At 47.2% G+C, this 27,121-nt stretch overlaps 2 protein-coding genes across 3 annotated transcripts in view; one reads left to right on the top strand and one right to left on the bottom strand.

Moving 5' to 3' along the window:
• Positions 1-27,121, top strand: part of LOC119407263 (uncharacterized) — a 123,525-nt gene that overhangs the window by 56,776 nt on the left and 39,628 nt on the right. The window lies entirely within an intron of this gene.
• On the bottom strand, positions 5,343-6,737 carry LOC119407254 (elongation of very long chain fatty acids protein AAEL008004). The gene has a single exon (XM_037674141.2). It carries the CDS (start codon positions 6,651-6,653, stop codon positions 5,838-5,840), a length of 816 nt encoding a protein of 271 aa, XP_037530069.1. The 5' UTR covers positions 6,654-6,737; the 3' UTR covers positions 5,343-5,837.

The following is a 27,121-nucleotide window of genomic DNA, read 5'->3' as shown; positions in this document are numbered from 1 at the left end:
AAATACATTTGTTTCAGCACAGGTGACGACAGCTCAGATTTTTTCCGGATCCCTGGTACACTGAGTTGCTCTGTGGGTCGAATAAAACACCAAGGGGGCATCGGTGGTTTAGATGCAGTGGTTAAGCCCGAGGGAAGTTTGTCGTTGTACTTGACGATAGTTTTAGAGAATAATGCTTGTTGCCTGTCTGAAGGCAGTGTTTTTTGAAAGGTGATGACAGGGAGCACTTGCAAAATGTCTGACGTGCATGCGTTCTCAGGACTTCCACCGTAATGTGAGTTTGCATTGGATGGTCACGAGCAATCGCAATAGTTGCCTCTGTTGACGTACATCTGGGCAAACCAAGGCACGTTCACAACAGAGCGGCATGTATACAGGGTGTCCCAGCTATCACGCAGCACGATTTAAAAAAAGAGGAATGGTGTTACGCGAAGCAAACGTACTGCATATTGCTCCTAGTACACTGGAGTAGCCACTGCTATTTCTTTCGTTATTGAGGTTTATTTAATTAATCATAACTATATTTGTAACTCGACAAGTACTCACCTAAATCTCAAATTGTCAATAAGGCGTATGTATAGGCATGTTCAAAGGACATCTAACTGCGCAATTTTTAACAACGTACTAACTACGTGCTCATTTTTTCCAGCTGATTAAGAAAACCCACGAAATATGAAAAATAACACGTGACTATGCTCCGACCCCCAAAGGAAACCAGCGCTCTCAAATAAGCTTACTGCAAACAACCGCTTTGCCTATTTCCCGTTGCGAGAGACAGCGTTCCGCATTTTGGGAGGGTACAGGTCGGACGCCAAATATATGCGTGCAATTTCGCTGGGATTCATTCCGTTCGATAGTATGCCGCAATCATCCATATTTGACGGCCGACTGTCCTCATTGATAACGCGCGGCAGGTGTTCTGATTACGGCCTGACTCTGTCAAACCTAGCGGTACGTTTCTTAGGCCGGGGGGTGGCAGATAGGGCGATGCGTTTTTTTTCTTTCTGCATTTTTTCCTTGATACTGTCTACCTCATAGGGGGCCTGTTTGAGGGCGCTGGTTCCCGACGCGCGCAACAGTCTAGTCCCGTGTCACTTTTCATATTTCGCGGGCTTTCTTGATCAAGCGGAAAAAAATGAGCGCGCAGTTAGTACGTTGTTGAAAGTAGCGCAGTTAGATGCCATTTGAACATGCCTACATACGCCTCATTGACATTTTGACAATTAGGTGAGCACTTGCCGAGTTACAAATATAATTATGACTAATTAATTAAACCTCATTAACTAAAAAATAGCAGTGGCTACTCCAGTGTACTGGGTACAAAAAAATTGGGGGCCGCTTAAGCTTCGCCTTTAAGAGTTGAACGCGATAGCGATATTCTGCCCCTAGTGCGCACTTCGAACACTACGAGTGTTTAACAGAATGCGCGGACTAAGGTGTGTGCCTTATGTAATGGGTAGCATGCTTTAAACCAGAAACTTTTTCGAAGTTGCGATGCACCCACTACGTTGCCTTAAGGGAGTACGCACAGTAATGTGTGTGCCTTTTGTAATGGCTGTCTTTAAACCACCAAGTCGTTAGGATAATGACATGGTGTGACGCCCGATGGCAATGCACGCTTGTACCACGCAATATTACTGCGATATTACATCTCGTACTGTGACACCTGTGTACAGGACGCGTATTTTTGGGAAGCATGAAAGTTACTTTCAGTGCAGCTCCGAGCAGAGGCGTGGCTGTGTGGTAGAACACCTGCTTGCCACGCGGGCGGCCTGGGTTCGATTATTACTCGGACACAACGTTTGTATTACTTATTTTATTTGCAGCTTTTTCGATTTTTCGGTCACGGGCAAGATGATGATTTTTCGCTCACAACCAACGGTGCCGACGCCGACGGCGGAATTTCTGCGATACGAGCTCCTTAACGCTATCGCGTTAATATGCAGTAGGAGGTTTGCTTCGCGTAACGCCGTTCCTCTTTTTTTAAGCCGTGCTGCGTGATAGCTGGGACACCCTGTGTATACCCTGGAGCGCGGGAAACTCGCAGTGCCAGCGAGTTTCCCCTGATTCTCTATATTGGTTATGTTTATATATAGAACCTCTTCCGTGGGTCGACCACGGAGATAGTGCAACATCAAAATGTGCGCCTACCCCGAATAATAAACCTGCTGTATCAGTGCTCCCTGAGATATTGGTATCAGTGTTAGAGCTATGGAGTACCACTGCTCGACGTCGGTACCACAGCGCGGTACCGCGGTGCGTATTAGCAGCACCTTCATGCAGTTTTACCGGTGTTAAAGCAGTACCGGTGGAGCATTCCTGCATTATTCCCTCGTGAAAGCGGGCGAAGGAACCGATATCGAAGGCGCAGGCTCTCAAATTCAGAGAAACTTTACCGCAGCGGACCCGTCCCAACGCGCGAAATTTCTTTCGTATACGTGACGTCGAAGTAATCACCGTTCAATAATACGACATAATGGTGGTGCCGTGTAGTAGTACCAGAGGGAAGGGGATCTGCATGGTACCTGTGCTCCCGGTTGCATTCGTACCAATGCGCCGCTGTGTGCTTTATTGCGCATGGCGGCACTGCACAGTATCAGTACCGGTTTTACCATTGTGCAGCAGCACCGAACATTAGTGGTAACGTCGCGCAATGGTACCAGTGGTAAGTAGGTACCGTTGGTTAATCCCCACATTCGTCTGTCGTGTCCGCTGGTGTTTTGAAAGGCTGCGGGTTGATCAAGAGGTTGATTCTCCTTGAAACAGGCTAGCAAAGTCAGAGAAATGTTGTGCATTCATTATCAGTTGATCATAATTCGCGCTCAAAGAAAACATAATCGCGTTGCCTCTTGCCTTTCAATGTAGATGTACTGTACACTATACGAGTATACTGACCGAAAAGTTGCCGCGTTGCGATATTACAGCATGCTTGTTGTGATAAGGGAAACAGCTTCGAAAACATGCCATTGTCTCAACAATTTTCGTATCGCTTTCTCAATCCGAGTTCCATACGGGGCTGGAACGATTTTATACGTTCAAAGCGCAGTGATATTTACAGCTAGGTGGTGTTAGTCACGTTGAATGTCAGCAAGAACGCTGCGGACATGAATATTCAGGTTATTTATGCGTCGTTCGATCTGAAGTGTAGTATCGATGTTATTAAAATTTGAAGCGGTAATGCACGCTTTACTCAACGCTAGCCGTCATGTTATGCATGCTGCAGCACGTCTTCAGGTCTTGTGTCGGCAATGTTTAGACAAAGGATGGCCGTTAACTAAAACTGCTTGAAAATGTGCACTTTTGTAAATGTCACCGTGTCTAGTTAGTGTAAGCATAGGTATACCAAGTCGTGGGCCGTTGCAGCCTTTCGGGCAGGCCATAACATATGCCCACCTGAACGGTTCCCGTGCATGCGGCACATCGCATGAGCTGCTATGGAAACAGTGAATTTTGTATACGGCACAAGTCCACGCCTTCTATACAGACAACGCGTTTGCGAGGGGGGGTGTCTCCTGCGTAAACTTAAAGCTTTGATAATAAGGTTTACTCGGAACCCATTGCTTCGCCGGACAGCCCTAGAAATTGCTCACTTCTGGTGCCCTGCGGGAAGCACGCGCGCGCATGTTTATATATAGATAGCGAATACACGACCAGCCGCGTCTGCGCGTTCCATCCCGTGGTAGTACCACTTGCCGCCGGCACGGGAGGATGCTAGCACTATCTTTTCGTGAAAGAATACGTCCACCCGACTCTTACGAAGTCGCCCACCCCGCGATCATGTACCCCTGGGGCATATATGCTAAAAAAAAATAAAAGTGGAGTACCTGCGTGAAAAACCGGCGCGCGTCACTGATTGCGAGTGCGATGTGGCTGCCAGATGATCCTGGCTGACTTCCAATGTAGTATACGCGCGATCCACGCAGCATTGGCTTTTCCAAGAGAGCGTGCAACTGCACTTGGCGCTTTGCCTTGCAGAAAGCGCCCGCGCGTGACGTCTCCGGCGAACACTAGAAGTTTCTTTCGGGCGCCGTTCAGGTTTTCGATTTGACGTATAGGACGGGCGTGTGAAGTATGAGGGGACTAACAAACTCGTAGCCGGTCGACGCAATATCGCCACGAGCATAGTTTGCAGCTTCTCATAAGCTGTCGGGACATGCTTCTTAAAACTCAGCAAGGACAGACTCATGCTGAAGAACCTTCGCAACTCGTGGCAGCGTCGCGAACGACACTCTTACACACGCTTGCATGAGATACAGTGAACATAGACTACAGAAAACAGTTCCTTCGGCTTACAGTTGAAGCAAGCAAATGTTCCAGATATTTCAAATATTTTAGGGATATTACACGAGGAGCGAACGTGGTTTCTAAGAGCTGCGGTTCATACCGAGTTATTTCGTTTAGCCGCGAAATTTCGACAAACCTGAATTCAGAGTACTCAAACTTAATAGGCCTAATTGCAGCGTAGCATAAGTATAACGGATAAATACGGCGCAGCAACGTCAGGTGTGGCACTGTTGCAAAACATTTCGAACAGGAGAGCTTTTCCTCATTTGATCTGTAGTCATGCTAGAAGCGCGCTTGCACTGCCAGCACCATGATGCCAGCAGTCCACGCTGTGCTAAAGGTAAAACTGAGAAAGATGGCAGAGATAATTAGAATGCGGCTTTTGCTGCAGGCAATAATTAGGGCGAGCGGTATCTCCTCAGCACTGCTCCCACTTGGGTTTTATCCTCCCTTCCATGCATACTCATTTGTATGGCTAATTAGCACACGACGGGCCGCAACAATGATTCGTTTTCCCCACCATGCAACGCGATTCGGAATTTCGTGGCTATATACCTCATCACGGGAACTACGAGAAGTGTATGGGCGGCAGCCGTGCTTCGACTCTCCGATAAAAGGTCGCGCATTAATTCGAAGGTAAAATACGCATTTCAGCTATCTAAGGCAACTCACGGTTTTCATTCGCACGAGTTTAAATGATTCCGAGCATCGAGCTGTTGCAGCGAAATGACAATCCCGTTACGAAGAAAGAGGAGACTGGGATAAGCATGTTACGACACACGCCAAGGTTTATGCCGTAACACATTGGAACGACAATTCGTCGAAAAGTTCGAAATCAGACCTGAAAACCACCGCCAAATATTTCTACCGTAAAAAAAAGAAAAGAAAGTGATAACCCATATAACTATTCGTTTCTACAAGTCCGTGTCATAATTATTTACCACGTGTACATGACGATAATTACACCCAGAGGAGATTGTACCATGCGCACGCGCAGTAGGAGCGGAAAAATATCGCGGTAGCCCAAACGAAAATGAGACGCGTTGACACACCAAATTAAAAAGCCCAATAGGGGCGGAATGAGAGTTTATTTACATGAGATGCGTTTGCCACAAAGTGCTACATTTGCATTAGATTGCTTTTGTCAGACAACATAAAAGTAAACCATGACGCTTCGCGCTTCAAGCAGCGGTACAATACATTCCTATACAGAAGCACTTCACAGTCTCTTTCTTCGTCCGGCTGTCGCAAGGCACTCTTGGGGACAAAGTAAAGAACGATAAGTTTCAGTGACGCAGTGGTGCGCTTCGCGGCACAGCAATACGCGGCACAAATGAATTAAAGTGTCCTCTCGCTGCTTCGACTTGCAACACATTTGGCGTCGGGCATACGTGCGCCATCCGCAAGCGGAAATGTTTTCAGTCACTGTAACGGCCAGTGCGACAGAGATCTTTTTCGGCGGCAAGTCTGCAAGCGGCCCGTTTGAAGAGTTGCCGCCTGTGAGGGAAACGTGCAGCGACGAAGCAGTCCGTACTCGCCTGGTCATCGCCAACCTACTGGCTCTTGTGCTCAGCAGCGAGCTTGGCGGGCTGCTTGTTGTACGCCTGCACGTAGAAGCGGATGAACATGCCGAAAAAGAACAAGGCTTGAGGAATGGTGACCATCATGTGGGACATTGGGTAGCCGCAGTCCTTGAAGGCGGGGATGGTGCAGTGGATGAACATGATGATGAACTGCACCAGCTGGAACTGGGTCAGGTAGCGCTTCCACCACAGGAAGGGCCTGACCGAGGGACCCAAGAGCGACAGGAAGTAGTAGGAGTACATCACCACGTGCACGAAGCTGTTGAGCGTCAGACCGAGGGCTACCTGTCCGTCAGGCCCGTACGCGAGCCCGAACCAGCCGTTGAACACGACGAGAACGTGGTGCACCACGTGCAGGAACGACACGTGCGAGTCCTTTTTGCGCAGCACAAAAAAGATGGTGTCGAGAAAATCTGCGATGCGCACCCACAAGTACCAGTAGCACAGCTCCAGGAACTCCATGGTAGTTTGGTCGCGGGCCTGGTAGTCGATGCCCTGGCAAATGATGCTGTAGCCGCCGCCGAAGTACGAGCGCTTCAGGAAGTTGTACACGAAGTACGCGTTGAGGAGCACCATGGACAGGTTGTAAATCATGATCACTGGCTTCAGGTTGTCGTAAGCCTTGCGGCCCTTCATGAAGCGGGGGCCGCCTATCTTGACCAAATAGACGTAGCCGAGAAGTAGGGTGATCAAAAACTGCTTGCTGCCGACCAGCGGCCAGCCCATCGTCCGCGGGTCGCGCGGCAAGAAAGTGTCGGTCACGACAGCCTCCATGCTCGAAGACATTGCTCCTCAAGTGCTGAAGAGTAGTAGAGTACACGGTAGGGCCAGTAAATGTGTGTCGCCGAGACGCGCGAGTGTTCGGAACACCCGCCTTTATTTACTGTCTTCTGAGAGAGCGAAAACGAATAACGAATGGGGCGAGAGACCCTTTCCTCTCTCGCCGTAATCCCGTTTTCCTCCTCATCCTGCGACAGCTACTTGATGCGCGCGCGTTGCACTGAGTGGAGAGGAGGGTCTGGCAAGCCGTGGCATTGAGTCTAATACGGCTCTCACCTACTCCCGCGTTACGAAGACCTTCGGGCAATTCCGCGTACAAACAGACTGCTGACTGGAAGCCTGCGTGAGTGCCATTCCCCCATTGTGTTGCCCCCGCCGTTCGGTGGTCGCCCGATGGAAAGGCTCCGGCTATACGCGTGATTCGGCGGCACGCCCGACTTCCTTGTGGAAACCGGCGGAGAGGGAGCCGAAAGTACAAGAACTTGGGAAACCTTGACCAAGCTACGGGGAGGCGCGGGCCCATCGCTCACCGCCCTCATCCCGCCGACGATATTCCCTCCTCCCGGTATTTCACCCCTCATTTTCTCGCCCAGTGCGTCATCTTTTCGATCACGCATCCGCGCTGCTGGCCGCGCTGATTGCTGTCGAAGCCGTTCCCTCCCTTCCCGGCTTTCCAAGACGATTTCTTGCAAGCACACGATACCCGCTTTTGCTACCGAGCATTCGCAAATAATTGACAACCAGGAAAGTGAGGCTGCGCATTCTAGCACCAAATAAAGCTGTCCCTCGCGGCCACCTGCCCGCGTGATGTCACGCGCGCGAGGTAAAATTAACCTCGCGGACTTTAACAGATAGCCAACTGGCGCACTTCCTCGCGATAGTGCCGCCGGGTAGATGCGCTGCAACAACAGCTCTTTGCGAAACGTTCGGTAAACACGTCGAGTGATGCTCTTCAGTGGAAAAACCATGCTGTTCACAAATAAGAGAACCGGGAACGAAAAGCTGTGCGTATAAGTGACGATTCAGGCGGCAAGTCGTAATGTGACGTTATAGCTAGAAACGAAGTTTCACCTATTGTCTTTTGTAACTGCTTGCTAATGGAACTGAAGTCGCGCATCTATAAGCCTTCAGCAGAAATACCGTGCCTCCCAGCGAGCTCGGGAGACACTAAGCTGGCTTTACAAGAAGCTTCTCGGGCGAGCTTCAAGAGCAGCCGTATTTTGTGCGATCATATCGCACAAAATGCCAGGAATTCTCTAATAATATCTGAGGTTTAAGTCCCAAAACCACGATATGATTATGAGGGACGCCGTAATGGAGGGCTTCGGAAATTTCGACCACCTGGGGTTCTTTAACGTGCACCTAAATCTAAGCACACGGGCCTCAAATATTTTCGCCTCCATTGAAAATGCAGCCACCGGCCCGGGATTGGATCCCGCGACCTTCGGGTCAGCAGTCGAGTGCCATAACCACGAGACCACCGTGGCGGGGCAGGAATTCTCTAGCGAAGCGGTTTCGATCGCATATATTTTAATTGCAACTGTACAATGGTGACCGATGTACAAAATGTATGCCCTAAATCACGTAAATGTAATATGCAACTGAACAATTACTGTGCGCTCAAAGCAGCCTGAGGCTTAGCGAAGCAATGTAAAGCGTGCGTTACGCGGTTCCGAAAATCGGATGCGCATGTCATTGTGCGAAGAATTGTAATAACTGTTGGGGTCATACGTGCCAAAACCACGATATCATCATGAGGCACGCCGTAGTGAGGGGCTTCGGATTAATTTTGACCACCTGGGGTTCCTTAACGTGAACCTAAATCTAGGCACACGGGTGTTCCTGCATTTCAGCCCCATCGAAATGCGGCCGCCGTGGCCGGGAATCGAACCCGCGCCCTCGAGCTTAGCAGTGGAACACCATACCTCATAAGCTACAGCGGCGAGTGTGTTAGGAATTCATGACAGTAATCAGATGCATCAGTAAATATTGAATTTGCAAAGTAATTGCACGTTTTGAAAATCTCGCCGATTCGTTCTGCGTGGTATCCCTAGCTCCATAATTTTATAATAGTACTCTAGAGGGAAATCTGGCGCTGGTGTCTATGGGAGCTGCAACGCATGACACTTCAGCCAGCATGGGAATGATGGGTAGTACATAGATTTTCCCATGCTTCGTTCTGCAGCCGCTTTGTCGCAAGACGAAGTTCATCAGTCCCACTCCACTAACGTTACCATTTTAGACTCACCAATTTAAATCAGGTCACGAGGTTCACAAAGAGCCATTATTTTATTCGAAACAAAAGCCACAGCACAACAATAAACAAAGCAACAAGTGCGTTCGACACCGCAAGCACGAAGAGTAGTCAAATCCATGTGCTATCCAACATTCCCATGGTGGCTGAACGATCGCAGGGCCACAGTTCCCTCTAGTAAATATCGTAGTAAGCTCTATGCCTCGCCCAACCGAATCATTGTAGTGGCTTCCATTAGGGGGTAGAATTCACCTGAGCCTTGTTTTCGCTGCTGCGGTAACTGTTATTTAAAAACTCACAGGGTCTCTCATGCATTTACCTAAGAGTTCTCACCTGAGAGTTCCCCGCCACCCTCCGAAAAGCTTTCTGCACCTAACGTGGTTTTGCACTGCCTCCAGGATCGGAGGCACCTCATCTGGTTTTGCAATGCCTCCGTGATCGGCCCACCTTTGATCAAGCTACGATGCCATGTGATAACGTCATCTCATCATATGACGTTACGTCACGTGACGTCATGATGATGTCATATGGTGACGTCATCACGTCATAATTTTTTCGCCCCACTCGTGTTGTCCCCGATGCCGCGGGACGCCGACGGTTAGTTTTCGTGTTTGATAAGGCATCTATGGCTTTCGCCTTACACAATCAAGAATGCCCTGAACATTCCGCACATATAACTCTCAGGCAAACTAGTTATGCAAATGAAGCTCGAGAGAATTGTACACGCGCGTTGGAGGGAGTCGCGTTAAGTAGGCGCAACTAGAAATCACCGAAGCGTGCCAACATGTACGCGGCTTCGGAGGTGCGCGGCACGCAAGACGGCAACGTTTGACCACGAGCGTTAAAGTCGACACCGCGTGAGCCTGTCTCGGTCAACTTCCGGGTTAAGGAAGTTGTGCTTCTGGCAACAGAGCGTACAGTTCATCGCTAAGTCCGCATCGTAACACAAATCGGCCCGACAATTTCGACCTCGGTTTCTATTATATATGAAATGGCCGATTCGACGAGAGCAGTGGGTGTCAAAGGTCACGTGCAGCCGGGCCCCTTCGATATTGACTAATCTGGTGTTATGGGTAAGAACAGCCATAGTGACGAAGCTTTACTGCAGCGCTACATACTGCCAGTTTGGGGGGGGGGGGGGCTGCAATGAGGACAAAGGCGGAAGCCTCTCGAGCCTGCGTTGTTACGCAGCTTCAATTTCCTTAAATCCATAGATCAGGGCTCCTCATTGAAACTGTGTTTCCCTAAATCTGTATAGTAGCTCACTGCAGATTGCGATGCGAATGACGTAGCTATTATCTGACTTAATCAAGGAGAGCAAAGTCATTTAAGGCGTTGAAATTAGCCAACGACAATTATAAAGCGTTTTTAACGTAGCCCAAAATGACAGCTTTCGCGCTCTCTCTCCCGCATGTGTTGCAAATGAAGCAAGCGATCCACAAAGACGCCACTTGTCTTCAAGCTCCGAATCAGCGACATCTGGTGCACATTGATTGAGGCCATGCCACACCCATGAAGCCTACGCAACTAGCCTGCGGCTTTCTGCATTAACACACCACCTGAGTTGGGGAGACCGGCGTTGACCAAGTGCTTCATAAATGCCCAAAAAAGTGGACGGGAGATCGACCGCCGCCGTAGCTCAACTTGTAGAGCATCGGACGCGTTATCCGAAGGTCGTAGGTTCGGTCCCCACCGGCGGCAAAGTTGCTTTTTTCGTCCACTCTAATTCCCTTCCAGTTATGTCGTAATTATTACACTACAGTTTACAAATAATGTCTCCTATGGCTAACGTCGTTTGGCTTCATTGTCTGTTGATTTGGTTAGGTTGTGTCTAACAAAGAAATGAGCTCCTTGATCCATTACCCTTCATAATCACAAATTAAATACTACTTTGTGATTCAATTGCTTCCTGTGAGGGAATAAACCGTATAAACAGCTCGCTGCGGCATCGTTATACTAATCGCACCAATCGACGCAGCAACTTATAACAGTCAAAGTACTGAATTTAAATGAACGGTATCGCAGTCGTGAATGCAATTTTATGCTTCCCCATAGAATTTACGTTGTGGTAGTGAGGGGGCTTTTGTTACAAGGCAAAGCTGCGTGGGCTCGGATTGCGGGAGCGAAAAGAAGGCAGGTGGCGGGGTGACTCATTCAAGGCCGTGCTGAGCCGGGCCTGATTGAAACATCTGTGACTACTTCTCCTTTCGCACGTTTAATTGCGCCGTGAATCTGGGGATATAAATGACAGGCACAGCTCCACACTTTTTTGATCCAGACCGGACTATTTCGAGCGCATTTCTTCAGCAGTCGGGGTTTACTGACGTCGCTCAGGTGGGATTTGAGCAAGAAATAGCACTAACGGACATGACGAAAGAAAGTACACATATCGAATCGTGAGTGCAAAGAAACAGCCCAAATCAAGGACAAGTCATGAACCAACCAGCCCGAATGAGTGCCCTTCTCGAATGGGAGATGGCCTTCACCTGCAGTGTGAGTGCACCTGCGGGCACTGGCTGCATTGAACAGCGACGGGCAAGTAATCCTTACGTGGAGAAATTTGCACGGGAAACTTCAGTACACGCATCTCACGTGACATCTTTGATCCCGCGATGCTCTTTTAACGCGGTAACGTTAAAGAGCCCGCGTCGCAGAAATTCCGGTGCCGACGGCGTTGTCCTTGAGCGAAAAATCCCGATAGATGCAAATACTAAATGTATAGGGCTCGAGCCGGAATCGAACCGAGGCATTCCTCGTGGCAATCAGGTGTTCTATTAAAGAGCCACGTCAGTGCTTGAGAGCGTTTCTAAAAGAAACAAAGCTTGCACTAAGCCGCGCAAGGCTTGAAACAGCGAAACTGGACAACTGTGAAGATTTTGAAGACTAATCTGGGGTCGCTTCTAGGTTGTTTCTAGGCATCAGCAAGGTGATGCAGGTTGTTTCTAGGTTGCTTCTATAGGTCGTTGCTAGGCTTTAGCTAGGTGATGCTAGGTTGTTTCTACTTCGATTCTAAGCGCAGAGAGGTTCGAGTTAAACCACAGACAGTCACAGAAACGACACGGATGTCCAAACTCCAGAGACAGAACCTCGCGCTGAAACCAAGCGTTCGCACCTCTCATAGATCTACGGGCGCGTCGTCGTTGGCGTATGCCTTCCATCGCTTTGGGGTCTTCTCGCAGTCGCCGTTGCCTTTCCCATTCCCTAGTGTTCTCACGTTGTACGTATTCGGGGTCTTCGTCTCGCCGTCGTCGCTTCGTAGCCATTTGTTGGGTTCACTGTTGCCTTCTTCATTTTTAGTGGGCCAGTGGTGAGTAGTGGATGTACCCGATTTCAGTGGCACATACCCGTTTATGATGATGATAGTTTCTTGGTTCACCGGACAAGGAACGATTTGCTAAACAGCTTCGCTGTTAAAAAAAATAACTTGAGAGTGGGTGGTTTGAAAGCCCACCCATTACAAAGCGCTCAGGCATAACTGGCCATCAGTCACAGCATCAACAAAGTGTGCAGCTGCGTACGTGCGCGTATTGCCTTACGACACTTCGCAAAATGATGAACTATGGCGTAGTGGGCACTTCGCAACCCGTACTTGCAGTCGGCCTTCTATAGGAGAGTTTAAAACGGCCAATATTACGCGCACAGACGTTCCTTGGTTGAGGTGAGGTGTCCATGGAGAAGCGAAGCGTGTCAAGCGAATGAGAAGGCGATACGAACGGGGCCAGACTACGCTCTTGAAGGCAAAGCGTAAGCGATTTCCAAGTTTTTATTTTTCTTGCTTTACTACGCATACAAAACAAACATATATCGTAGTGTCATTACGAAAGCGGTTGCCCAACAGTCTCGCTCATTAGACGCAAAACGATCTTACCCGAAGAATATTTTTTTTCTAGGAAAAGAAAGAACGCAAGTCACACGGGCTTATGAGAATGTTAATGCATGCGCATTGTGAGCCGCGTACCTTCTTGCACTGTATGCAGGAACTCGTAAGACTTAGTCGGCTTTGAAAGGGCATGAGCCTGGCGCTTGTGGGATTTTCTGAAGGAAGTCTTTCGCTTGTTTGTTCGTAGACGCGAAGAATGCTTGCGCTGGCTTTCAAGACGCTCCTGTGGCGGCTCGGTCGTCACTGAGTCCGTGCTCTGACCCAGCGCGTATCATGGTGCACGTGCGCGACTAGCGGTCGGTGACAAGTCGTTAGCGCTATGCTTACGTCGGCGACGTCAGTTTTTCCGTAACCTTTGTTTACGTCTTGACACTGGAGAAAACGGGCGAGGCGGCGAAAGTAATTTAGCAGGAAATATGCGCAGTCAGGTCGTGTCACGGTTCCCGCGCACTAAGCCGTGTATCATCCTTGACCTTGAAAAGCAAAGCTTGCGTAATCCAAGTTCTCGGCTGCGCTGTCACTTTAGGCTGCAGTCGGAGCAGGCGCCGGTGCGCGCGCCCTTGGCAATGGCAATTTGAAGACCATATATTATAACGCCCGTGCATATAAGTTCTATGACATGACATCGTAATCGCAGTCTTTTTCCATCATCTGCGTCTCTTTTCTGTCATGAGCAGTTCTGTTTTTTTTTTTTTGATGAGTTTCCTTTCTCACCTTTGCCAAGTCACTTTGACCGCGTGTTTATCCACACAGGTATTCTCTTAGCACGCATGTTAAGGATGAGCCCGATTCACGTTGTTGTATACGCGAAAATCTGCCTTCGAGTACCCGCTTGCCAGTTTATAATAGGTCTCGTCTAAACTTGTCATCGTGCGTCTGAACCTTTAAATTTGAACAGCGCCTGCGATGCTCGCAGCCGTGCGACGCGTATGCTCGTCTTATGCTCGTCCCTAGCTCTGTTTTATTCGACTACGGTCCTCTTCAATGTTACTGCATCCACGCCCAACGCAGCAACCCCGTTTAATTTTACGGGTATCGTTCAAAACGTTATGCATTACGGTAATCGTTCTGGCTCCCTCGAAACTCTATATTCTACCCCACAACCAATAAATACACAATGCGGCACAATATTTATACAAACGTAAATAATAAGGCGATAAACTATCGTAACGGCAACATCAGAAAGCCATGATAAATAATCAAAAAAATTAAGAAGCATATGAGCGAAAATATAAGTCAGTAAGCATGTCTACAACCAAGAATTAGAAGACTTGTACACTATCTGGGATCACTAAGCAACAAAACAGAGGCAATAAAAAAAAATCTCATTATAAAAAACAACAACAACAACAACAACGTGCAAACCCGCAAGCAGCTCGACCCCAGTTTCAATCAGGATATTAAGAAATAATACAGGTGCGATATTTACAGCAGTTTACACGGTATTAGGGCTTGTTATTTTTGCTTTTCTTTGCAGAAGGACGAAGGTTAGGAGATCGGCCCCAGAGGTACATTACCAACGTCGATGATCACATTCGAGTTGTGAAATTCCTAATTTATGATAGCGAAAGTGATAGAAGAAAAAAAAAACGCTGAAGCGGTGCCGTAAAGGTCATCAAGGCCATTTCAAATGATTTCGTTATCAGATATAATTCTTCGTGAAGTGCTTATCGACACCTGATTATTATATCTTCGCGGAAAACGACGCCAAATTATAGGAAGGTTGCTCGCACGAGGTGTCTACAAAATGCGGCACATTGTTACTGGTTTTGACTTCAATTCAGATAGAAAATTTATTTGCGCATGCGTTTGCTGAATTTGGACCCAGCGGCCCTGGCATTTACCGCACACCTAACTGTGTGCAGCAAGCACTTTCACTTTTTTTTTCCGATGCGAAGACAGCTGATGCCAGGTGTCCGTTATGCATTTGAGGTGGCGGTTGCATCGCTGTTATCTAACTTGTCCTTGTGACGACCGCTGTGTACGCGATAAGGGGTCATCGTTTACGGCGGATAAAAGTGTGCCGATAAGTGGGCCTTGATACACTGATCCATATTCCAGTCCCCTTCTCATGGTCCCAGGAATGCGCACGTTTCTCTGCTGGTAGTGTTTTGAATTGCGCAACAAGGGCATTGCGGGAAACGTGTCACCACAAGCGTCGCCGAGCGAGCAAGGTCTGGCCTTACCAGTGTGGGAGAAAACGATGACTGCATGATGTATGCGTGCGTTGAATATAGGAGGGGGGTGCACGTGACATGCCGATAACTGCCGTTTAGACCTGTCACAAGTACAAACTGTCCTTTGTTGCTTAATTCTTGACGTAACCAGGGTTTAGTGGCAGCCACATGTGTGGTTTCCACAGCCGATGAAGCCTTTTCCGCCGTCAAACGCGCTGTCAGCCCATGTCGCCCGCTCGACGCTCCTACCTCCGGTGCGCCTGTCGCACTGCTGACTGACTGTCGCTTCAATGGCTGTGGGCGCCACTATATGCAGTACGAACGCGCAGAGAACTGCACTTTTTAAACCAAGTAGCCAAATGCTGCATTTGTCTCTAGCGAAGTTGTGACGCCACTGCTACGAGAAACGCCAGCGACATCCCCACATTTGCTGCGTAAAGCGAGAATGCAGATGACAACAGGGCACAAACATTATAGAATCGAATATACCTTGCTGTCTAGCAGTTAACTTGCTTCAGCCATACTTCCGCATTGTCGTTTTTGTCGTACTACTGCGACATGTTCTTTTCCTTCCTTCGATTAAGTGCCAATAAGGCGTACTGAATGGCTGAATTTCAAGAAAAGCTCACTTCAGACTTTATTCATTAGCCATCTTTCATTGCAAAGAGCAAACGAATAGGAAACTTGCACGCGAACTGCGTCTGTGAAAGCCCGGTGCGCGGCATGACGGGTACGTGCACAGATATGCGCAAAATTATGATCTGCACGTATATCTCGCACGTGCTACCACCAAGGCAGAACCGGCTCGCCGAAACTACCCAGACAAAACCGGCTCGCCGAATGTTGTTTTGAGCCCATAAGCGTTTCAATTCTAGGGGATAAATAATAAGGTGAATCCGTCTACTGCACTCGTGGCGAATGCAGATGGAAGAGAAATTTGCATTCCGAGTGTGTCTGATACCCGCGTTCATTGCTTCACATCTTTCAACTCGCCTACATTAATGTGCGAAAACATAGCGACAGAAGCTTGCCGCGTTGCAATCACGTTTCACACTGCCTCCGGTGCAGTGTCACGAGAGTACGACGAGTTCCTTATTTGCATCGCGATCTGCGGGGTTGCACGTGTCACCCGACGCGATTACTTAGGACTACAGAAGGTGTTGTCTGTTCGTCTTCTCTTGTGTCGGCACACCTTATACTTTTCTTTTTTTCTGCGATTGCTTATTTTCATATTTGCGCATGCACAGTTTGGGAAAGTGAAGATTTTCTTGCGAAAAAAAAAAAAGAAAAACTGTACACCAGAAGCAAGTGCGACACATGCAAACACCGGTGCGGGTGACTCATTGCTGTCATGCTGTTATGTGGGCACACGCAAAGTACACAGAACCGAAACGTTTATTTACAAAAAAAAAAAGAGGCAGCTTTGCAATGGTGGTGCCAAGCCTGCAGAAAGTGCGGAGCTGGGCAGCCTTCTTCGTCTTCTCTTCAGTTTTCTCTTTCTTTCCTCCTTTCTTTTCCAGTTTTTTTCTGTCTTTTTGCTCTCTTTATTTCTATTTTTTTTCCTATTTTTTCCCTTTCTTTCTCTCTCTTTCTATTGCTGACTTGCTTCCTCTTTTTGTCTATTTTTATACGTGGTTTTGCGTGCGTTACGCCAAGCGACTACAGCATACGACAGCCCGGGCCCCTAAAGTGTTCCGCATTGATATCATTATCAAGGCGCTCGAAGAACAAGAGGAAGAAGACTTCTCCTTGCGCGAGCGCGCGCTCAATATGCTATACAGATGGCTGGCTATGCTATGCGTGGTTTTGTCGGCCTCATGCCGAGCTATATGAGACGACGACAGCATACGACAGCATGCGGCAGCCCGGGACCCCTAAAGTGCTCCGCACTTAAAACGCTCCCAGCGCGCCAAAAAAATAGTTGAAGGTGGCGGCGCCGGCGTCCCGTTTTTGCTCACAGCAATATTTTCGGATTTCACGGCCGAATTCAACCCGAACTATAAACGCTGTGTCAAGAATATTTTCTGCTGGCTTTAATATGCATTACTGTGAATTATAGCAATGCTTTCTTTATGGTGTCCTCAAAAGGGGAAAAAAAGATGTGAAAAAATGGCATACTCGGCCCAAATAAAAAAAGTTTGTAACTTTGATGTACCTTGGCGCGTTTCCTATTTCACAGAAAATTTTCAAAACGTCAAATATAGGAAAAATTCTTTGCAACATTTCTGCGAAAGGTCGTTTTCCTACAGGCAGCGTAAAAGAAGCAAAATATAGTTAAAGAAGCAAGTTTTTTTCAAAAAAGCGTATTTTCAGAAAATAAAATAATAAAAAAACTCCGGTCTCAATTTTGACAAAAAATGTTTAACTAAGGGCGCTTATGTCAGCCAAAACACTGTTTTAATATCATATGTCCTCATGTGCTTTGTTCACGAGATATAATGGGCCAAAATGGCCCTTGCTGTGTGTGCTCACTTCAGTGCCATTGACGGTTGTTATCAGCTTGCATTGTGCCTAACTATGCAGTTTTATTAGTTTGCTGCAGCGAAGCTTTTCTCTGGTGGCTTGTTTTCAGGAAAAATTATTCTCAGGTTTTATTTGTGTCGATAGCGTGTGCGGGCGTGGGATGCTTCGGCCCTCTGAAGGGCCAGCGCGTACCAGCCGCATGAACAGGGAATTCTGGAGCATGTTGCGAAGAGCTGACTCCACGAAGACGATGGTAGTGTCTGGATAAATAACAGAGAAGCTCAGAGCGCTCAGCATATATGGCGTCATCTACAGTAGAAAAGGCTCACATTTTTCGTTTAGTTTAAAGAAAAGAATATTACTAGGAATCTCCCATAATCATTTTACCCCAGTGTAGGGGATTGCGAACCGGATGCGCGTCTTTTGACCTCCCTGTTTTTTCTCCCACCTCCTCTTCTATGCGAAATTCTTGTTCATCCTAACGCCTAATGTGTTTAGTGCTTTAACGCGACAGCGGTAAGGAACGCGTATCGCAGAAAATGCGGCGTCGGCGTCCGGGGGTGAAAAATCCCGATGTATGAAAAGAGTAAAAATCGTGGTTTGAGCCGGAATTGAACACAGGCATCCTCAACCCTTACCGCCCTGACGAGCTTTGAGAGAGAGCCTTGGCCAGCTCCAACCTCGACGATCAGGTAAGGCTGGTCACGAGGGCCCGAGCTCAAGGCATTCTGGATTCAGTAAGGGATGCCTTGGATCGCACAAGGTGTGCGATTTTGCGTAACGTAATAGCGTAACGAGTGGGTGGTTTAAAGCTGCCCACTTATTACAAAGCGCTCAGACATAATTAATTATCGTTGCTACCGTCATCATCAGCCACATCATCCACAAATTTTGCAGCTACGTAGGTGCACGTATGGCCTTGCAGACGCGTAGTGTGTACTTTGCAACTGTACTTGCAGTAGGCGCCCTGGGATAGTTCGCAACAGCCGATGTCACGCGCACAGACGTTCCTTGCCTTACGAGATGGTTGAGGTATCCACCGAGAAACGAACGACAAAGCGTGCGAACACTGTACGATAGCGCTATCGCGTTCCACTCTTGAAGGCGAAAGTTAAGCGCCCTCCGAGTTTTTGCCATTCTGTTCTAACTTTCTGTCCAGAGGGGAAAAAAAATGTCGCGTGGGAGATACTGTATTCTGAGGGGATCCCTGATGGCATCTTGGAAGACGTGTGACATGCGTTGAATCTTATTTTTTCTTTAGTTTGGTTGTTTGCCGCTTGGACGACGGCTAATAAAATTCAAGGCCGTGAGCAACATTTGTGACGGCGCGGCGTATAGTGGGACGCACCCAACGCTATAGATGATCGTTGTTTCACTCACATGACGAAGTTATTTTGTTTCCTTCCCTGACGGTAGCGGGATAATTACTTGCAGCGTGCCGCACACATCTAGGCGCATCCTCAGCGCAATTCCTGCGTTGAACCGTCAGTCCTGTTTCCTGATTCAGTTCACGAACACGAAGCGTGGACCTTTCTCGTGTTGCACTCTTGATTCGGTGCTACGTTGACACTGCAGAACCTCATAACTACATTCAGTACCGATGGCGAAACGGTGCATCATTTCCACGCTTTTCGTGAGAGTGTAAAGATCCGGCAGATCCCACGCACTGTGGGAATCGATGTGATGCGTAGCAGTCATCAAGGAGCTGCGTACATCGCATAGTTTGTCTTTGAGGCAAAACGAAGGCATTTATGTCATGACATGTAGTTCACTATTGCATGCTTGTCATGCATGCATGCATGTACAATCTTTTATATGCGATGCTAATGAAACGTATTTTCTGGTATATAATACATGACCTGTCATTTATGTTCACCATACAGTCAAGTCCAGGGCTGGGCAAAGATACTTTGAAATTGTATCGCGATACGATACAAGATACTCAAGCAGGAAGTATTGGAGATACAGATACAAGATACTGCTGCAATAATTGTATCCGATACGATACTTGGCAATCGTATCTTAAGATACTTCGATACATTCTCAAATTTGTTATTATAGATCCATATAATGTAGCAGCAAACGCCAATACACGAAAATGTCTGCTTGAAAATTTATTAACTGTGGCCTATTTTGTTTCACTTGAATGAAATGTCTATTAGTATCTCAAAAGTTTTGCCCTTCTTACTCAAAGTACATTACTTTTCTTCCAAAACAATTAACTTATTGGGGCTTCTTTTAGCTTCTTCACAGGACAACTCTTTATACACTTCGCTGGCAGCGGTTCTTGCTTGTCATTTTTGCAGTTTATGGGAGTCGCTGCTCAGCTTGCCGACCAGTTAGCGGGTTGCCATATAATCACAATAATGGCAATAAGAAGCCTTCTCACGACGGCGCAAATACCGGTGTGGACTTTTACCTTGTCCGTAAAAGACAGTTTGCACAATACCGTATATCCGGACAGGTGTATAGCAGCAACAACGCTGGTAGCAACTTTTTTTTTTAGGGGGGGGGGAAGGGGGGAACGCATGGTGTATACGGGGTTTGAGACCGTTCGCTAGCGGCCCGGCCGGCACAAATGACCGTCTCCGTCCCACTTGTTATAAGTATGTTCGTCAGCTACACAAACATGAGTGGTCTCAAGCATTTATTTCGTGAGGAACATGTGGTCATCATGTGCTGAAACATAACCGTGGAACAAGAACTCTATATTTTCAATCCGCGTCCAGATTTCACTCGTTGTGTACATCGGTATCGATGTTTCTCGAATCCTGACTCCACATCCCCTTCAGAAATGACCTATATATGAGATATGGGAAAGGCTTCCTTTCAAGGCAACGTCATTTTGTTCAAACTCTCTCCGACCCCACCATCGTCACTGTCCCGGCACTTTGAGCTAAATTTCGCGACTGCGGCCCGCCGGCTATAAGCTGAGTTTCAGACCCCTGGTGTATACGTAGATGACGTAAAACTGCAATGAATTTATATGTTCTACTTAGCTGCTGGCGTAAGGGATTCTTTGTTGATATACTCACTAACGTGCAATATTTTAGCAATATTTCTTCAACGAGAGAACATGTACAACACAGAAATGTCTCGCACGTATTGTATAGTTGCACAAAGCGTCGCAGGACACCGCCGCTATTCGCGCTATTGCCGCTTATAGCTCCAATAACGCGGCGATTAGTAATAAGAAAAATATTTAAGGAGGCCTAAAACAGGAAAACAAATATAAATAAAAAAGAGAGGTGGTTGTGTATCAAACAGTCACGTTGAATGAGTACAGAAACACGATACAGACGGCGCCATTAATAGCTATGAGCATGAAGTCTTACCTGTGGAGACAATACGAAATTCCCTGCCTATGGAAAATTGCCCGAAACGGCTCGTTGGGACGCTCGTGAGTAAAACGGAGCATTCAGTAAAACAACGTTTCTCGAATCCCCTCCTTAACATCTTTAAGATGGCTCTTAATGATTTCCATTATTATAATGCAAACTCAATTTCGCTATTTTCTTAAGCGGTAAGCAGAATATTTTGTACTGTATACTCGAGGCGAGCCCACATAATAATATATTTGTTTTCAAACTCGCCTTGGCAAGGTGCAAATGTGTAAACAGTAGTAGAAATAAAGCATACAGTTAGAAGAATAAAAAAAAAGCAGAAATCTTATTTTGGGAGCGCGTTACAATAGACATACTGCAGTGACCAGACCGGAAAAACAGTGCAGAGACCTAGGTAATGTATGTGATGCAAAATGACAGCTAAGAAAGCACTTGTGGTAATAATCAAATTATGAATTCATAAATTCTTTGAATAAATGTAGATGGAAGCGAAAAATACGGGGCGCCAAGATATTTTCTGTTAGGTAAACGCTTGCTCTTTCAGATCTAGCATCAGTACCAGTGGTGCTAAAGTTGTTAGAATCTTATTTGCATATAAGTTAATTCATTGCATGCAAGTGAAACTTACATCCACGAGACCCTTCAAATCGCTGATATGTAAAATCTATGCGACCCCATTCTTGCACGCATCACATTTCTGTTACGGAGCAAGACGCAAGAGAATCTTCAATAACGATACTGCAACAAGATCAGATTTTGCGCGATAGGCGCCGCATGCAGTGGAGTACGCGGCGCAGTACAGTGGCTAAGAGCAAGTGTCGCGGCATTGGTGCAACTAAAAAGGAAAGAAATCGAGAAAAGAAAAGGGACGTGGGCTGCGCAAATGACTTCCATGTGCTTGTCTTCCTGACCTTCTACCCTCACTGGATGACTCCGGCGTAAAAATAAAATAACGTCACTGCCTTCAGACTTATTGAGATGGCTTAGTGGCACCAGTACCAGCTTGAGAAGCGGAGCTTGGCCAGCGATTATTGTTTCGCACGGTTGGGTTGCGATAGAAGTATCTTGTATCTTAAGGTACGCGATACATTATCGAATGTATCGGAAATACAGATACAGATACTCGTCTTTCGAGACGTATCGCGATACAGATACACGATACCCATAGAGTATCTAAGATAGTATCTAAGATACATGTATCTTCGATACTGCCCAGCACTGGTCAAGTCACACTATAGCAATTTTGGTATATATCCAGGGAATGAAACGGCGGCAAGCGCTTCAAGACTGTGCCATGTAAATGATGACGCACATGACATGCATGTCATGATTTTTATATTACACCTGTCGTTTAAGTTCCTCATACAGTGACGTCCAACAATATCAATTTTGGTATATATCAAACTATAGCGAAACGGCCGCGAGCGCACCATGAAGCGTGACATGTGATTCATTGCTGCACATAACATGCCTGTCATCATTTTTATGTTACGACCTGTCTTTTACGTTCATCATACAGTCATGTTACGCCAAACCAATTTTGGTATTTATCACGCTAGCGAAACGGCCTCGAGCACACCATGAGCGTGGCATGTGTGCCATGTCGTGTATGACGTGCATATCATGATTTGCACCTTACGGCCTTTCAGTCATGTTCGTCATACGCGCTTCTCACGCCATACCAATTTTGCTATATCAACTTAACCAATTTTGCTATATATCAAATTAACGAAACGACAGCAAGAGCACCAATACCATGACATGTAAATCATGCCGTTCATGACATGCTTGTCATGATTTCAATGGTATGACCTGTCATTTACGTTCGTCATACAGTCATGTCATGCCATACCAATTTTGGCATACATTCCATTAACGAAATGGCCACGAGAGCACAGAGACGTATTGGCGGATAGATAGATAGATAGATAGATAGATAGATAGATAGATAGATAGATAGATAGATAGATAGATAGATAGATAGATAGATAGATAGATAGATAGATAGATAGATAGATAGATAGATAGATAGATAGATACGCTCAAAGGGCCAGATGTTCACTAAGAACTGCTTCGAGCTTAACTGTCTTTGCTCTCATCACACGTATTCCGTTGATGTGTGCGGTTCCCACAAGACTGTACCGGGACGCTTACAACGTGACTCTGACAAAAGAGGTCGGATTGTTCGGCGGCAGTCTTCCGGTAAAGGAAAGCGGATCAGATTCGTCGAGCGGCCGGTCGGAATACAGGGTATGCGCTCGTTTGTGCGGGTTAAGTTAACCTGTTTCCACGGCTCGGCCTACTTCGGGTCAAATAAGGATCACCGTACGGGAGCCAGCGAACGAAGGTAGAGACGTTCTCCGCTCGCGCGCACTTGCTAACGCTGTGTACCCGATCGAGAACTTTCGGAAAATATCTGTTTGAGCGTTGATTGGCACGGCCAGCGGATATTCACTACAGGAAGCGGCCAAAACCTACAGCTCCCCTTCCCTCATACGTCTTATTCCCGTGTGTATATACCTCCCAGTAGCATAGACGGGGACGCCTGTCGGGGCCGCGGTGGCCCCACGTTGTATACAGCGAAAGCCGCCGTGAACGCGATTCCGTCAAGAACATAGCTCCTGCTGTCACATCTCTACGCTTTGCGTATCATCATGTTCGGCCTATTTGTATACAATTTACACTGTCCCGCAAAAGCTGAATCCGATTTTGCCTGCAAATTTCTTAATTTCATCCCCCCACCTAACCTTCCGCCTTCCTTAGCTACGTTTCACCATCTCTCGGTATCAATTCTGTTGCTGTAACTGACCATCGGTTATCCGTCCTATACGCATTCCGTGAACGGCTCAGGTCAATCTTTTTTTTTCCTTAATGTCAACTAGGACATCAGCTATATCCCTCTTTGTTCTCTGATCCACTGTGCTCTGTTCCTATACCTTAATATTTTGCCTACCATTTTTTCGTGCCATCGCTCGCAGCGTAGTGGTTAACTTCGTATCCAGTTCCGCTCCCCCGCTATACACCTTCCTTTGGTTCATATATATATATATATATATATATATATATATATATATATATATATATATATATATATATATATATATATATATATATATATATATATATATCGCGCGCCTGCTCTTCTCTCCGCTTTCCTTTCCATATTTCTTTCCCTTTCCCCCTCCCCTTAGTGTAGGGCAGCAAACCAGATGCTACAATTCTAGTCGACCTCCCTGCCTTTCTCTCGTTTTATTATCTCTCTGTCTCTCTTTATATCCAGTTTCTGTTATCCTCCAAGTTTATGCCTCATATTTTAGTACTGGTAATACGAAAGTATTGTACAGTTTTCGCTTTAGGAACAGCGGCACGTTGCCGGTCATATTTTCGGTATGCCTGCTGTATGCGCTCCACCCCATCCTTATTCTTCAGGTGAATTTCCTTAGCACGAGTAGGCTCCCCTGTTAGTAATTGATCTAAATATACGTACTCTTGTACTGCAGATTCTATGGCCCGGTTGCCAGACATGAACTCTTGTTCCCTCGCCAGGCTGTCGGGCGTTGTCTTCCTCTTTTGCATATGTAGTACCTTCAGCCCTGCCTTAACAGTTTCTCCTTGGAGGTCTTCAATAATTTCTTGGAACTTGTCGCCATTATTACTGAAGTGCACGATATCATCTGCAAACCGTAAATTGCCGAGATATTCTCCGTTATTCTTAATTCCTATTTCTTCGTGGAGCTACGAATCCGTCCGCCGGAGGTGAGGGTGTGTAAATGGTGCGATGTTGGCCAGTGGCTGCCTGTCTTCAGTTCATCTTGTAGGCGGCCAGTGAGATGCGGACCGTCCTAGATTTACCTGACGCGTTGAAATTCTAGGGTAGGATAAGCAGTCCGGCGTTGACTTGGCGACGGTGGCTCGAGGTCTCCCGTTCGACGGTCTCTCTCGTTCGCTGTCTTTCAAGGAGGTCACTTCACAAGCGAACTAGGAGACATTATGTCCTTCTGTGTGCAGATTTAAATAGTTCTCCTATGTCCTGGCCCTCTCTGTCGCTTACTCCTCCCTCATTCACCTATGACACGCCGTTCAGGTGTTAGCTGTTCGAGCTAGACAGTTACAATACGACCATCAGCACAAATGTTCCTTTTCCCTCCTTTTTTATATGATCTCAATAAAAGAGCAGTGTTATTTCAATGATCTTTTGGCTACTGGCATGTTTCTGTTCATCATTTACCATGTACACCGAGGTCGAGCACCACGTGTGCCGTGAAGTCAAGCCCTGCCTTGCGTTTTTGGCTTGCCAGACTCTACCCAACTGCAGACCGCACGCAGCTTTTAGCCCTGAAAACCATTCCAAACGTATTTGGAAAAATAAAGAATTTGAATGTGAATTTGAATCTCCCCAAGTAAACAACCACTGACCATATACGAGTTACTACTCCAGTTCGCTGCTTCTTTTGCCGCGAGTAGCACCAGTGTCGGCAGTGGCGCCGTTACCATACGAATAAAACTGTAGACAACATTTCCCGTTTGTAAACATTTGTTATACAGAGTGAACGAAAGCAACGAAGACGCGGTCGAACAAACAAGCGCTGTTTCGTTACGATGCACGACGACCGCTCCTTTGCTCCCAGAGCTGCTTCTGCGGAGCGCCTTCCCGAGGCTAATAACGGAGCCTTTTCAGGCTCATTCTTCGACCCGTCACCGTCAGACGGATCCGCCGGTTTAGACCGGCGCGCCGGTATGGGTATACAGTTTACACTGGCTATCGAATCGCACCGCGAAACGTGCCCACGCAACAGCTGCCGTTCACCCTGAGCAGAAGCGCGTGCGCAATGCTCTTCGGCACGGGGCGAGCAGGAAGTTAGGAACAGCGCCGACCGACTGACGTCACGGCAGGACAGGCACCGTGACGTTGATGCGCGCCACAAGTCGTCCGGTTGACGCGTACGCTGGAGGGCTCTGGCTGTTCGCCACAGAGTCGGCATGCCGGCCGTACTGAGCCGCGCGCACGTGGAGGCCATTTACGTGAGTGGGACTTGAGGATAACTGCGGGATCTTTGGAATGTGGCACCCGATTCGCGATTATCTGGTAGATCATCGTTTCTACTTCCTAATGGAATAAGTCAATAACATGTTGTTTTGAGGAACTGTCACGTGCGGAAGCTTAACGGCAGTTATCGTTAAAGCAGGGAGAGAAACATCGGCATTCCGTGAACATCGACCCCTAGGGACGACATACCCAATGTTAGAGCGAATATTAAAAAAAAAAAATACGATACTTAAAAACGTGAGCAGAATCAAGATAAGCATTTTTGCAGCAGTTCATTTCAGTGGACAGCAGGAATTCCGTGGTAACTGCAGCTCGCAGTCGTGAACTAAATACTATTTAGTTCTAAGTACTAAATACTATATTTAGTAGTTGCTATATACTATATTTAGTATTTACTACTATATAGTACTAAATACTATAACGGCGTTCCACCGCTGAACGCAACCTTGATCGCAGGTACGGTGGAAGAATAAAGAGGTACGTATGTGAACTGGCCCCCAAACGCGGTAGGAGACTCGATACCGTTGCGTGCGTGGTCGCAGGTGTAATTGCCGAATTCGCTGTAGCCGTCTCTCGATGGGGGCGGAACGAAGGAAATAATAGCAATATCCGTGTAACGAGCTCATTTTCACATCAAAGAACCGGTGGCCACAATAGGGAGCCCTGCGCTGTGGTGTGCCGCACGGCTGCTTTGTTGTTTCGGAACGTTCGACCATATCAGTGAAAATGAAGACGGGGTCACCCAGGATCCAGAAACGAGGAGTACATAGCTTCTAACTCACCTCAAAATTTGATATTAAATGCGTGGACACTGACGTGATCTATATATTAATAATAATTGTTCGGGTTTTATATCCCAAAACCACGACATGATTATAAGGGACGCCGCAGTGGAGGGCTCCGGAAATTTCGGCTGCCTGGGTTTCTTTAACGTGCGCCGAAATCTAAGTACACGGGCCTCAAGCATTTTCGCCTCCTCGAAAATGCGGCCGAGATTCAATCCTGCTACTTTCGGCTCAGCAGTCGAGACTCGTAACCACCACACCACCGTGGTCGGTACTGACGTTATCTACGCGAAAATGTACAAATCCCCGTGTGTCACTGTAAGTAGGCATAAGTGGCCCTCATCCTCACAGAGTTGGGCCAGTCTGAAGCGGGCAGCCCGGGTGCGCCACGTTGGCAGATGACGTAGATTGAACAGAATCATAATGCAGGGTATACGTCGGAAAAACCGCTTCTGCATGGGCTAAATGTGAGCGCGAATGCCTATGGCCGTGCCCGTTAATTCTAATCATGCAAAGATTTAGCA

This window comes from Rhipicephalus sanguineus, chromosome 1 (genome assembly GCF_013339695.2).
Source record: "Rhipicephalus sanguineus isolate Rsan-2018 chromosome 1, BIME_Rsan_1.4, whole genome shotgun sequence".
NCBI lineage: Eukaryota > Metazoa > Arthropoda > Arachnida > Ixodida > Ixodidae > Rhipicephalus > Rhipicephalus sanguineus.
The sequence above is the reverse complement of the archived record's forward strand: the minus strand, read 5'-3'. Positions and strand labels throughout refer to the sequence as shown.